This window comes from Rhinatrema bivittatum, chromosome 13 (assembly GCF_901001135.1).
Source record: "Rhinatrema bivittatum chromosome 13, aRhiBiv1.1, whole genome shotgun sequence".
NCBI classification, from domain to species: domain Eukaryota; kingdom Metazoa; phylum Chordata; class Amphibia; order Gymnophiona; family Rhinatrematidae; genus Rhinatrema; species Rhinatrema bivittatum.
Window position 1 is genome coordinate 57,780,696 of NC_042627.1, and position 14,198 is coordinate 57,794,893.

The following is a 14,198-nucleotide window of genomic DNA, read 5'->3' on the forward strand; positions in this document are numbered from 1 at the left end:
ATGGTATTAGAGAAATCTGCTGGATATTTTGGGAGACCCAGGCTGGTACTTCAAAATTCTCCTCTTTCCCTATCTGGTTTGTATTTATGTGTTTATTTTTTGAAGTCCCTCTATTTCCCAATAGCAAGGTGTTTTAAAAATGCGGGGGGGAAGGGGGGGGCCAGGCATGGGACCGAGAGTTGATCCTGTGTCCTCCTATTGGGAAAGTTTTCACACAATGCTACCCAGAGCCCCAGATCACCTTCCTTTCTTCATTTCATAAATAAACTGCCAGCGGAATATACAGGAGTAACGAAATGGTTTAGAAACAAAATAAACACGTTATTGAATATGTGACTTTAGGCAATCCATGGAGCTTCCTCTGCCTTTTCTATTAAAAGCACAGAGGGATTCATACAGGGGAGAGGAACATGTTGATGCTGTAGTCTTCAGCTTTTTCCATCTGTAGACTATCAGTCACAGTGGATGGATGGAGCCTCACATGCTTTGAAATGGTCTTGTAACCCTGTCCAAACAGATAAACATCAGCTATTCTTTTTCGCAGATTCTCTGAAATTTCTTTTGATTAGGGCATGATGAGTTGTTTTTTTTGTTTTGTTTTTTTATAGTGAGGACCAAACTCAAAACTTTTTGGACCTTTATATAGGATTCCTAAATTCAATTATGCACATTTACTTTGCAGGGTGGTTTACTCATTACCCATTTATTTAAGCACCTGATTCTAATTAGTCAATTAATTGTGCTAGGGAAACAAGTTCTCTTCACAGATTCCAAATTATTTCACACACAAATTAGTCTTTCTGGGGCCATTTTCAGTTGCTGGGCAGGTAGTAAAGTTACCCAGATAAACGTATCCGGGTTCTTTAGCTGAGATCTAAAAGTTAGCCAGATAAGCTCCAGCTAATGTAGATGGACAACGCTTCCGATACAGCCAGTTTTCAAACAGATAACTTATCTGGCTATGTCAGGGGTGGTCCAACTGGCAGGATTTTTAAATCCAAACTTAGCTAAACTGCTTTAAATAATGACTCCATTGCTCCTACTTTGTACATAATGTCTCAACAAACATGGAATTGTTTAATTTATACCCTTTTTATTGCATAAGACTGGTTTCAATTAAACAAGGGTACCATGGTAAGAGATAACTTGTAATTATTATAATACTTGAGGTTCACAAACTTTCTCAGCACTGATACATTTCTAAAATCTGCAAAAATGAAACCAGTACATAATCAGGACCTCTCTTCCTGGCTTACTCTATTTATGGTGACCAAAATATACAAAAACAGCTAACCTTTAATTTGTTCTCCTCTGGCTTTGTGTTCTCTTACTGTCATCTGGAGATGTCTGCACACTTTCTCTAGCTTTCTTTTCAGTTCTTGGACTTCATTCTTTGATTCCTCAAGTTGCTGGAAATAATGCCTGCAGCAAGAATATTCCTCTGGGTGGAGGTTAATTTCTGTACAATACTGATCTGCAGAATTGTTAATATTACAAGTTAGGGAAAAATAACAGTCCTACTTCAGCTTCTACAGGATACTTTTATAACTATCTATTCAGGTACATTCTGCACATAGTTTAGTTTATTGACTTCTTATACCGCTTTTCAGAAAAAGAAAAAAATCAAAGCAGCAGTTTACAAAACTAAAAACACATAGATATAATAAAATATCATAACATCATAAGAATTTACCCAAATTTTCAAAGCAAATTTGTATCCACACAATTGCATTTAAAATGTGTAGGTAATTATTAGCCTGGTACGTACACAGAATAATGCATACAAAAGGAGGGCATAACCTGTGTGGGTTAATGTCCACATGTTGTAAAATCAAAATATATCCTTAAGTTCCAATTCTGCCCTAACTCCACAGCCATGAAAAGGAAGCAAGTTCTTTACATGTACCGAGCTGCAGGCCATTTTCTAACAGCTATTTAAATATGCATTATACACAGTTTTATACGTGTGGGCTTTTTTTTTTAGGTTTTGAAAATTTAGCCCTTAATGAAAGAAGAGTCACTCTAGAACTATCGTCTACCACCATTTCAAAAGGTGCTAGTTATAAGCAAGAAACTTAACCACCTGCTGTCCACTACCCAACTTTGATAGGGTGGCAATAATATTAAGTGCTTATAATGCAAACACGTAAGCCCAGAATAAAATTCTGAAATTTAGCACGTAAAATGCCACCACAGATGACTCAATATGGGGGTAATTTTGTAACCGCCTACATAATTTAGACAGCAAATACATGCATAAGTTACCCCACTTTTCAAAGGGAAAGTATGCACATATTTTTCCATCATGTAAATTATTCCATCAAAACTACCCGCACACAATTACACCTGCTAAACTGAGCACGGAAATTTTAGGCACATACAAGCATACTTTGCATTTTTAAAACTAAGTGCAAACCCCTCCATATCCCTGCCCCAGGAACAGTCTGGGTAAACTCACACACATACAGGACACATGTGCATACGTTTACTTGCATATCAGGTAGGAAATTTTATAAAAGGTTATTTCTACAGGCAAAACACGATTTTACCTACAGAAGTCTCTTTGCAAATTATCCTCTTCATTATTTAAGGTTATGGCATTATTGTAATCTCCATGAAACCAGGCTTACCCTTTAACATTTTTTGATTTTTGGAAGGATTGCTCTTTATCTTTTTAGAGAATTTCTGTCCTTGGATTCCTCCCTTTAGTGGTCTAAACTACGTTATCCAATTATTTCTTATGATTATTTAATTCCTTTTTGAGCATTTAATTGATGAGAAAAGAAATCCCATGCTTATCCTAAATGTATTCTTCATGGCCTTTGTATATTGATAATATGTAAATCAAATACAATGTCAAGTTAAGATACCATTTTCAGGAGTCTTCCTTAATGGTTTTTCCTTGTGATGTCCTTTCACTTGAAGTCTTTTAAGTTCACCACTTGTTCCCACTTGTTTTTGATCAGGGTAAACGTTGCCATATTTTAAAGATTCAATTATGTTTTCCTCGTTTTGCTGAAATTCATATCAGAAACTGATGACACTCAAACTCCAACATACACTTCACTAAAATCAACCTCTCAAAGCATATATCTTCCATATACTTTTCACTACAATGTTAAACCCCCTTATCCTTCCCAACAGTATTATAAATAATGCACGAGAGCCTAGCATTCTTCACTGGAAAGGTAAACGTGCTAAAACCAGAGACATTAGTACATGGTTGAAAGTGTGAAGGATTCAGGATTTGTCATAAGGAAATATTTCTTATCAGAAAGAGTGAAGGATGCATCAACAGTCTACTAGTGGAAGTGATGAGGCAAAAACAATGCCAGAATTTAATTAAACATGGGAAAGAGTATCCTTGGTTGTGGGGAAATGAAGATAAGCCCAGAGCTCAAGCAGCTTGCTGCACAACAAAAAGAGAAAACAGGGAGACTGGGTGGATCTTGTGGTCTCTCTCTCCCATCATATTCCAAGTTTCTAATACCTTCATCCATCGCCTCCTTCACAACCCTTGGACATCCTCTACGTGATATCGATACATCAACTAGATATTTAATGACCAATTTTTACAACAGGCCTTAAGCAACCAAAAAATGTATGCAGTTTGTACACAAAATTATAGTTGCCTGTGATTGTTGGTCAACACACAGATTCATTCATTGCCAATAGTTATGCTAATAAATATTTATAAATGTGTTCTATTTCTTAAGGAGGCAAATTTTTCAAAAGGATTTACACACTTAAAACTAGGTTTACACACGTAAGTGCACTTAGGGATGGTAACTTTCAAACCAGTGAGTGAGTGCGCATACGTCAGCAGTGCCCAGGGACACGTCCATTTTATAACCTACCGTGTTTCCCCGAAAATAAGACATCCCCCAAAAATAAGACCTAGTAGAGATTTTGCCGAATTCTTAAATATAAGACCTCTCCCGAAAGTAAGGCATCCCTTGTAAACGGGGGCGGATTGACCTATTGGGGGATCGGGCTTCCCCCGGTGGGCCGGTCAATCCTGTGACGTCATTTAAAAAATTTTTATTTTTTTTTTTTAAATAAAGTTTCCAAAGTATTAGGGGCAGACGCGAGCAGCGGTATCCCGAGGGGAGCCGATGCGCCCGGGCGCAAGGAGGCTCATGCGGCCGCTGAGCCTTCTTGCCCGAAGAAAAAGATCGCGTTCAAACGTGTTGATGCTCTTCCTCCTTCCTGCCTGTGCGGCCCGGAAGTAAACGTTGCCGGAGCCGCATGGGCAGGAAGGAGAAAGAGCATCAGCGCGTGCAGAAGAGGAGCAGCCGCGGGCTGCTGCGAATCCCAAGTCGCAGCGGCCCAAGAAGAGGAAGAGGCCCGGTAGCAGGGCCGAGGAAGAGGCCCGAGAAGTTCAGGGCCGCTGCAGAGCCCATCCTGCGGTGACCCGCGAAGAGGAGGCCCAGAGGTGAGAGAGAGGCTGAGGGTCTGTAGAGGGTGTGTGCGTGCGTGTATGAGATGAGTTGAGAGATTGTGTGTGGGAGTGAGGATCTGAATGTTTGCAGAAGCAGCATGTGAGAGCCTCTGTGTGTGTGAGAGAGACAGCGTGTGACTGTGAGAGCCTATGCTTGAGCAAGACAGCATGTGGGAGTGAGAGAGCCTGTGTGTGTGAGAGTCAGACAGCATGTGCCAGTGAGAGACTATGTGTATGAATGATTGTATGAGAGACAGCATGTGACAGTGAGAGCCTGTGTGTGTGTGAGAGAGAGAAATGCATGTGAGAATGAGAACCTGACTGTGTTTGAGGGAAGAAGATGGAGAGAAAAGAAATATGGAAGAAAAAAGGACAATATAAAAAGAATTGGCAAAAAAATAAGGGAAGGTGGGGAAAAAAAAAGCCTGTGACCAACCGATTAGAAAACTAACATCAGCCAGCAAAGGTAAAAAAAAAAATAAATTTACTTTTTAGTGATTGGCACATGTAATCTTTGGGAATGTGCAAGAATAGCACTTTCTCTATGCGGATCTCACAATGTACGAGATCAGCATGGAGAAAGTGGAAGCCCACGGGGCCTGCACAGAGGAGGCAGCAGAATGGGCTTCAGTGTCAGTAGCAGCAATCGGCGCCTCCCCAATAGCCACGCGGCAGCAGTGACAGTGGCAGCAAGATTACTGACATCTGGGGATGGTGGCAGTACCAGTCGGGGGACCCCTTCCAAGCAGTGTGCAGAGGTTCAAAAGCAGCAGAGTCAGCCCAAGCTGACTACCATGAATGCTGCACACTCCTACCTCTCTCTGACAGCACACTGGTGAGGCGTGGCTGACGCAGGGGCAGCCAGCAGCTCTACGGTATTAGACATCCCCTGAAAATAAGGCCTAGTGCATCTTTGGTAGCAAAAATTAATATAAGACACTGTCTTATTTTCGGGGAAACAGGGTATGTGCATGTTATACAATAGCCTGGCCATGCACATGTACCGATTTTTAAGTGGGCGCATGCCTCTGCATGCAAATCCCACTTCTATCATGTAAATCGGGGGATTTTAAAAAGGGCACATGTCAAGGGCCATTGTCCATTTTACCAGTTCATTGCCAGTTTGCCCAGTTAAGAAAGGTCCTCCAAACCCCCCTATTTTTAATAACCTTCACTCCTCCAGTTAGCCCTGACCCTTAAACCTTGCAGATCTGCCTAGTTTTCTTTATTATTTTTGTTTTTTAAACTTACACCTAGCAGAAGTAAAGTTATGCAGCAGGGGACCCCAGCGCACGCGCTAGGGTGCATAGGTATTTATGTGCACACCTCAGGTTTGCACCCAGAGACACCTATACCCCACCTACATCCCTTTTTGAAATCTTTGGAGATGTGCATACTGCAGGAGATACACGCGTATCTGGAGGGCTTTAAAAAAAAAAAAAAAAAAAAAAAAAAAATCGCTCAACACGTGCGAGCCCAACTTATTCGCACATCCCCTAATTAATGTGCACACCAGGCTTTTAAAATTCACCTCTAAGCGCATAAATGAGCTTGTCACAATTGCTACAATATATGCTATGACATATGCTACTTTTACGCACGGAAATCCTTTTGAAAATGTTTCCCTAAGTGTGTAATGTACTGTTTGCTAATGGAGTACTATGCAAAAATCTGTAAGTTTGAAAGTTAATTGCTAGCAGTATGTCAAACCAAGAGTGCACATCAAAGACAAAATACTACCAACATCATTCTAGCCTTTTGAATAAAAAAAAAACTCTTCACACAGGCCAAGAATAAAGAAAATAGTTATAGTTTTGCAAAATACTGCAAGCACCAGGCTTCTTGTTATTTCTTAAGTGGCACAAATTTATTCCATTAACAAACGGTCTTACCTTTTTCCATTCTTGCTTAGCATGGTCTAGAATTTTGTGAACAGCGTCTCTATACGCTTGTAACAGACAAGCTCTTAACTTTTCCCGACAGCGGATGCTCAATTTGCAGGAAGTATTAGGCAGTTTATTAATTGAAGTGCATGAATTAAATGTACCTTTATCCAATTCTTCATGAATTTCCTTCAGGATATACTCAAGTTCAGCAAAAATCTCATTCTCCTGCTGTTCTCTCTCCTTTTGCAGCTTCTTGGTCTCTTGGACCATCCATTCTTCCCGATTTTGCTCCAAGCGTTCCTTTATTTCACTTTCTTTCTGAGAGCGCAACTCGGTTTTTTGCCTTTCAAAGTCATTTTTGGCCAAGGCAAGCACTTCAGCAATTCTGGTTCTGTGATCATCTAAAAAGGCACGGTAATCTCTCTCATTTTGCTCCTGCATTTTATAGATTTCTTCTTGCTTTTCTTTATTCCACTGAGCTCGTGCAGTTGCCAGTTCAACTTTAATCATCGCTGGCAGTTCCTCATTCTTCAGTTCTAGCTCCCTTCTCAGGGAAAGAACCTTCTCTTCGAGTTCTCTCTGTTTCATATTTACCACAGCTTTCTCAGAGCGCTCAAGCATTTTCAAGTGATCTTTCTTCCATTTCTCTTCAGCTGCTGTGATCTATAAAAGAAAAAAAAAAAAGGCAAACCTGTACTCATTTACAAATTAATTCAGGTGTTCTTAGACAGGGTCAACCAAACAATCAACTGTATGATTATGATGTATATATAAGTCCACAAACCACCAAGCACTAGAGAGCACTCTAAATAATATCCACACCAGAAGGGAGTGCTCAATAAAGATTCCACAGTCCCAAGGATTCAAATTATTTGTAAATCCAAAAGTAGTTTTATTTTTTATGGCGGCAACTCCACTGTATAAAAATGTATTTTTTACAACCACAGGTCCCCCGACACGGACCCGTGTTTCGCCAGGGGCTGCATCGGGGGGGACGCACAACGAGTTTTAAATATAATCAAGTTGAAGTTTATACAGGCGTATAGCAGGAGCTCCCTGCTATACGCCTGTATAAACTTCAACTTGATTATATTTAAAACTCGTTGTGCGTCCCCCCCGATGCAGCCCCTGGCGAAACACGGGTCCGTGTCGGGGGACCTGTGGTTGTAAAAAATACATTTTTATACAGTGGAGTTGCCGCCATAAAAAATAAAACTACTTTTGGATTTACAAATAATTTGAATCCTTGGGACTGTGGAATCTTTATTGAGCACTCCCTTTTGGTGTGGATATGATGTATATATAACCATGTTGTATGGTTATATGATGTACATATAACCATGTTATTTATTTATTAACTCGCATGTTATTTATTAACTGTTTAGCAATATATACTAATTTGTTACTTTGATTAATCTGTTCAATGTAAACCGCTAAATGAAGCGATAGTTACTGTTCCTTGTAAACCGGGGTGATATGTATATTATACAGGAACTTCCGGTATATAAATCCTTTAAATAAATAAATAAATAAATATAATAATACTCAATGCAAAAAGAACATCATATATAGTAGCTGTTTTTTTAGATTGTGATACCTCATAGAATATAGAGCCTCTCTATATTTGTCAGAGGGTGCTCTCTTACAAAAAAGTCACATTTCAAGCGTTGACCACAATGTACGAGTCTGGTTTAACGCCATAAAGACTTTCTTTGTGTATAATCACTGGTATCAACAATCACATGATTTTTAAAGGTGCTTTGCAAATTTTTATATTTTAGTGAAAATTAGAATGGATGTAAACAGATCACTTATTACAATGATTACATTGGGAAAAGGAACAAGACATTGGCAACTCTGCTTTATGAAGGAATATTTTGTATCTTGCTGCAGAAATCCTTGAAGAGAGTTTTCAAACACTTGCATTCTAAAATGATGTGGTAAACCTGCAAAATGTTATGACTTTCACAGTTAACCTAATTTTAAACATTATAGGCATTATATAATTCAATCTGAATGGCATATGGAGCAGGCTAAAAACAGATCCACTATGGTCACCAACTTTATGAATTGAAGTACCCGGGAATGAGTGACATACAAAACGGTGTTTAGATTAAAGTTTGGAGCAGAGCATAAAACTTTTTCAGAGGCAGACAATAAATCGAAATAAGCTTATTTTCTATTACCTGTTTGGCTACACCGAGCTTGTGCTCTTTTTCCCAGTTCTCTTGTTCAGACTTTAGGTTTGCTTTGTACTCTGCCAGGCTAGTTAACTCTTCAAGCCATCGAGCACGTGCCTTTTTCACAGCTGTTTCTACCTGCAAAGCAAGATGTTTTAATTATATTACTGTTAATGATGATTTTCTTGAGCAACACATCAAAGTGCTAGTTTGCTGAAAAGCACTCACACAGTATCATGGTATTGACTAATATTGGCTAATATTTGTTTGACGTAAGATTTGCTGTACCTGTTGTCTCAAGAGGAAAGCAAAATTGCTTACCTTGTAATAGGTGTTATCCCAGGACAGCAGGATGTAGTCCTCACATATGGCTGACATCATCAGATGGAGCCTTGGTATAGAAAACTTCTGTCAAAAGTTTCTAGAAACTTTTGGCTGGCACACTGAGCCTACTGAGTATGCCATGATATTCTCAGGCACAGGGGTCTCCCTTCAGTCTCGTTTGTAGCAGTATGCGTGAGCTAAAAAAAAATAAAATAATAAAACGTATCGGACCCAACTCTGCGGGGTGGCGGGTGGATTCTGTGAGGACTACATCCTGCTGTCCTGGGATAACACCTATTACAAGGTAAGCAATTTTGCTTTATCCCAGGACAAGCAGGATGATAGTCCTCACATATGGGTGATTAGCAAGCTAGAGGCTGAGTCATTCTTACATTATACCAACAGCATACAACTTGTGCAACAAGCACAACAACTGGTGTACTGCTGGAAAAAATGAAGCAGCCTGAAATCACAGCAGGATGGATGTAGAAGGAGTTGGTATTATACTGGAAATAAGTTCTTTAAGACAGATTGTCCAAAGGCTGAATCTTGTCGTCCTTCTTTGTCCAAACAATAATGAGCTGCAAAGGTGTGAAGGGAACTCCATGTTGCTGCTTTACATATGTCTAGAATGGGCACTGAACGATAGTGTGCTACTGATGTAGACATAGCCCTTACTGAATGTGCTTTTACTCACCCCTGGAGAGGAATGTTTGCTTTTTCATAACAGAATTCAATACAGTCTGCTAGCCAGTTGGAGAGAGTGTTTTCCTACTGCAACTCCTGGTTTATTTTTGTCAAAAGAAACAAAGAGTTGGGTGGATTTCCTATGGACTGCCATGCTGTTCAGGTAAAAAGCTAGCGCACGTTTACAATCTAAGGTGTGTAAAACTCTTTCCCTCTGGTGAGAGTGAGGTCTTGGAAAGAAAGTAGGCAAGACTATTGACTGATTGATGTGAAAATCTGTTACCACTTTTGGTAGGAATTGGGGTGAGTGCGAAGGACTACTCTGTCATGCAGGAACCTTGTGTAGGGTGAGTATGTGACGAGAGCTTGTAACTCACTGACCCTCCTAGCCGATGTAATGGCTACTAAGAAAAATAACTTTCCATGTAAGAAATTTTTCATCACAGGAATGTAGAGGCTCGAACGGTGACCGCATTAGTCTCGTCAGTACTATATTTAGGTCCCATTCAGTGACCGGTGGTCGAATGGGAGGCTTAAGGTGAAGTAAGCCTCTCATAAACCGACTTACTAGGGGTTACGCTGTTATTGGCGCATCCGCTATGCCCTTGTGGTATGCCGCTATGGCATTTAGGTGTACTCTTACGGAGGATGTCTGGAGACCAGAATCCGAAAGATGGCATAGGTAATCTAATAAAGAAGGAGAGGGGCAAGAGAAAGGGTCAAAACCTTTTTGTGTGCACCACTTGGTAAATCTAATCCTCTTAAAGTGGTAAGATTTACGTGTGGAAGGCTTTCGTGAAGCTATGAGAACTTTAGAGACTTATGTCGAAAGATTAAGTGGTTGCAGAATTAAGCTTTCAACATCCAAGCTGTCAGGGCAAGAGTTGTCAGGTTGGGATGACGCAACTTGCCCTGAGTCTGAGTTACGAGAGTGGGCGCTGTGCCCAGGCGAATTGGCTCTCTGATCGAGAGGTCGAGGAGTATGGGACTATGAGGAACATTGTTCCTCTGTCCTGTTGTAGCTTCATGAGAATTTTGGCTATGTGCGGGATTGGAGAATACACATATAGAAGTCCTGTGTTCCAGGGGTGAGCAAAGGAGTCCCTGGGGAATGCATGCCGATGGTCGTGGAGGGAGCAGAACCTTTCCACTTTGTAGTTCAGTTTGGACGCAAAGAGGTCTATGGTTGGGCGACCCCAGCATTGAAAGATTTTGCTCGCTACACGTGGATCCAGAGAACATTCGTGGGGATGGAAATGTCGACTGAGATCGTCCGCTAGGACGTTTTGTATGCCCGCCAGATAATTTGCTCGGAGATGTATGGCATGCTCTAGAGCCCAAGCCCAAATCTGCACCGCTTCCTGGCAGAGCAGATAAGAGCCTGTGCCTCCCTGTTTGTTTATATACCACATTGCTACTGTGTTGTCCGTTTGTATCAGCACAGTCTTGTTTGAGAGGCAGTCTTTGAAGGCATAAAGGGCATATCGCATCGCTCAAAGTTCTAAGAAGTTTATCTGACACTTCATTTCAAGCGTAGTCCACGTCCCTTGTGTTTTAAGGTTGTTGACACGAGCTCCGCATCCCAAGTTGGAGGCATCTGTGGTCAGGATGACTTGCGGAGTTGACTGTTGGAATGGGAGACCAGCTTTCAATGCTGTTTGATTTGTCCACCAGTGGAGCGATAGACGTAACTGGTGGGTAATTTGAACTGTGTACGACAGTGGTTGGAAAGCTTGTAGCCATTGAGATTTCAAAGTCCATTGAGTTCTTCTCATGGCTAATTTCACCATAGGGGTAACATGTACTGTCGAGGCTATGTGTCCTAGTAGCACTAGAAGTTGATGGGCAGATGCGAACTGGTATTGAGTTCGCCAAACGTGGTAGATTGTTGGCACGGTTGTTTGGAAGAAACGCTTTCGCCACTGTGGTGTCAAGGTCTGCTCCGATGAATGTGAGGAGTTGAGACGGGTCGATGTGGGATTTTTGATAGTTGATTAGAAATCCCAGGGAGTGTAATAGTAGTATTGTGCTTTTTAAGGCAGACAGAGCTCCCTGCCTGGATGGACTTCTGATTAGCCAATCATCTAGGTATGGAAAAACATGAATGCTGTTTTTTCTTAGATGTGCAGCAACCACTACTAGACATTTTGTGAATACTCGAGGAGCAGAGGCAAGTCCAAATGGTAGGTCTCGATACTGGTAATGATTTCTTACCACTACGAATTGTAGATACTTGCGATGTTGTGTGGAAATTGGTATGTGTGCATAAGCGTCTTGAAGATCTAGAGAACAGAGCCAATCTTCCCATTGAAGCAATGGAAGGATGGTTCCCAGAGATACCATCCAAAATTTTTTTCTTTGTGAAGAAATTTGTTGAGATTGCGGAGGTCTAAGATAGGGCGAAGGCCGCCTGTTTTCTTTGGAATTAGGGAATAGAACCCTTTTCCTTGTTGAGACCAGGGAACTGGTTCAATAGCCCTGGCAGTCAAAGTAGAGAGTTCTACTTGGAGTTGAGGTGTGATGACCATGCTTGTCCAAAGTGGAATGGGTGGAGAATGCGGGGGTATTGTTTTGAACTTTAAACGGTATCCCCGATTTAGTATGGCTAATACCCACTGGTCCTTCATAATAAGATTCCACTGGTGTTTGAAATGATGGAGTCAACCTCCTATTTGTAAATAGGGCATAGGGTTGATGGAAAGACCTCTGTTCTCTTGATTGACTTCAAAAACCCGCTGCTGGACCAGTTTGTGGTGGTGGTGGTTGGGTTTTTTGCTGTTTTGGTTGGCGTGCACGTCCCCTTTGAGGTGGACTGTATGAACGCGCTGAAGAAGCAGGTGGATAATATCTTCTAGGTCTATAGAAGGGTCTCCTGGTGTCCCTTCTAGTTGATTTTCTTAGGGAGGATGGCTGATCTGATGGTAGTTTGGAGAGTTGGCAGAGTGTCTCGTGGTGATCGTTTAACTGAGAGACGGTAGCCTGAATCTTTTCTCCGAAGAGATTCTCTCCAGTACAAGGGAGATCTGCCAGTCTTTCCTGGACTTCTTGTCTGAGGTCCTAGGCCTTAAGCCAAGCCCACCTCCTTGCATTAATTGCTGATGCTGATAGACGAGTAGATGTTTCAAAAGAATAATAAGCTGCCCGTACCTCGTGTTTGCCAGATTCAAATCCCTTTGCAATTAGTGTGTTCAAAGCCAGTTGTTGTTGCTGAGGTAGATCATCGGCAATACCTTGAACTTGCTTCCACAAGTTTCTTTTGTATTGTGTCATATAAAGCTGGTATGCCGCAATACGAGATACCAGCATGGATCCCTGAAAAACCTTTCTTCCTAAGGTATCTAAGAACTTCTGTTCTTTTCCTGGTGGGACAGAAGAGTGTGGCTTCTGTTTCCTGGCTTTTTTCTGAGCCGATTCAACGACTACAGAGTGATGAGGCAGTTGGGGCTTTTGGAAACCCGGAGCATATTGCACCAGGTATGTGGCATCTGTTCTTCTATTTACAGCTTGTACTGAACATGGATGTTCCCACATCCTTTGCTGGAGTTCTAACAGGACTTCATAGATTGGTATTGCCATTACCTCCTTTGGTGCATCAAAGAATTGAAGGACTTCTAGGGCCTTGTGTCTTGTGTCCTCCTCCGTCAGTAATTCGAAAGGAATTGTCTCCGCCATTTCTTTAATGAAGTTTGTAAAGGACAAGTCTTCAGGAGGGGACTTTCTTCTCTCTTCTGGTGGAGAAGACTCAGACTGTAATTCTTCTGACTCCGTATCGGTATCCACATCCTTCCAGGGAGTATATACCGAGAATGATAAGGTGATTCAGGATCAGCTGGTTGTAGATGATGCTTTGTCTTAAAAGCAGATTTTGATGGAATCTGCTTTGGCAACATAGGAGGTAATGAAGGCATCGATGGAGAATTGATGGGTCTTGATGGCATCGATGGGAACCGATGCCGGGTATCACCTGATGGACCAGGACGCATTGGCATCGAGGGATCTTTTACTGGCATAGATGGTTTTGCCGGAATTCGATGATGGTGACAGCCCGATGGCCCTGGGATGGATCCGAGTCCCTGTCATCTTCCTCCGATGAACCTGGGATCGGAACGGAAGGAATCACCGGTGGATGCACCGGCATCGATGGAGTCGATGGTTGCATTGGAGGTACCAGTGTCGTCGGTGCCGGTGGAGGAAATATACCGATCAAGGCATCGATTTTGTTCAGCAAAGGCTGAAATATCGACGTATCCGATGTTGATGCCGGGGTCAGTGTCGGTACCGGTGGTACGGAAGGAGGCTGGAAGTTTCAAAAAGCCTCGACAATGGCCTGCTGGACCATGGTAGTCACCTCTTCCCTGGAAACTGGGACTGGGTCCACTATCACTGGGGAAGGTAAGTCTGGCACTGCTGGCACTTCCACGACTGAGCATGGTGGCACAGTCTCTAACACCGAGCCCCGTGGAGAGCGCCTCGGTTCCTCGGGTACGGTAGGGCGTGTTGGTTCCAGTATCTGGACTCGCTTGGGCATCGGCTCAATGTCCTTCGATGTCGATGGTTGTGCCGTTCCATCCGATGGTTCAGTGGAACGATGTTGATGGCGTCTTTTTACCCTGATGCTCCTTCGATGCCGAGGAAGACCTATGGAGGACACCGATGGAGTCGGTGACAGACTGTCACCGG

At 42.0% G+C, this 14,198-nt stretch overlaps 1 protein-coding gene across 3 annotated transcripts in view; it reads right to left on the reverse strand.

Annotated features, from left to right (window-relative positions):
• CEP152 (centrosomal protein 152) overlaps positions 1 to 14,198 on the reverse strand; it is a 126,919-nt gene that overhangs the window by 20,200 nt on the left and 92,521 nt on the right. For all 3 annotated transcript variants that reach the window (XM_029575131.1, XM_029575130.1, XM_029575129.1), the window contains 4 exons: positions 8,514 to 8,645; positions 6,334 to 6,990; positions 2,871 to 3,015; positions 1,295 to 1,474 (listed from right to left, as the gene is read on the reverse strand). In XM_029575131.1, coding sequence (XP_029430991.1) covers positions 1,295 to 1,474; positions 2,871 to 3,015; positions 6,334 to 6,990; positions 8,514 to 8,645 — 1,114 coding nt within the window. The remainder of the gene's footprint in view (positions 1 to 1,294; positions 1,475 to 2,870; positions 3,016 to 6,333; positions 6,991 to 8,513; positions 8,646 to 14,198) is intronic.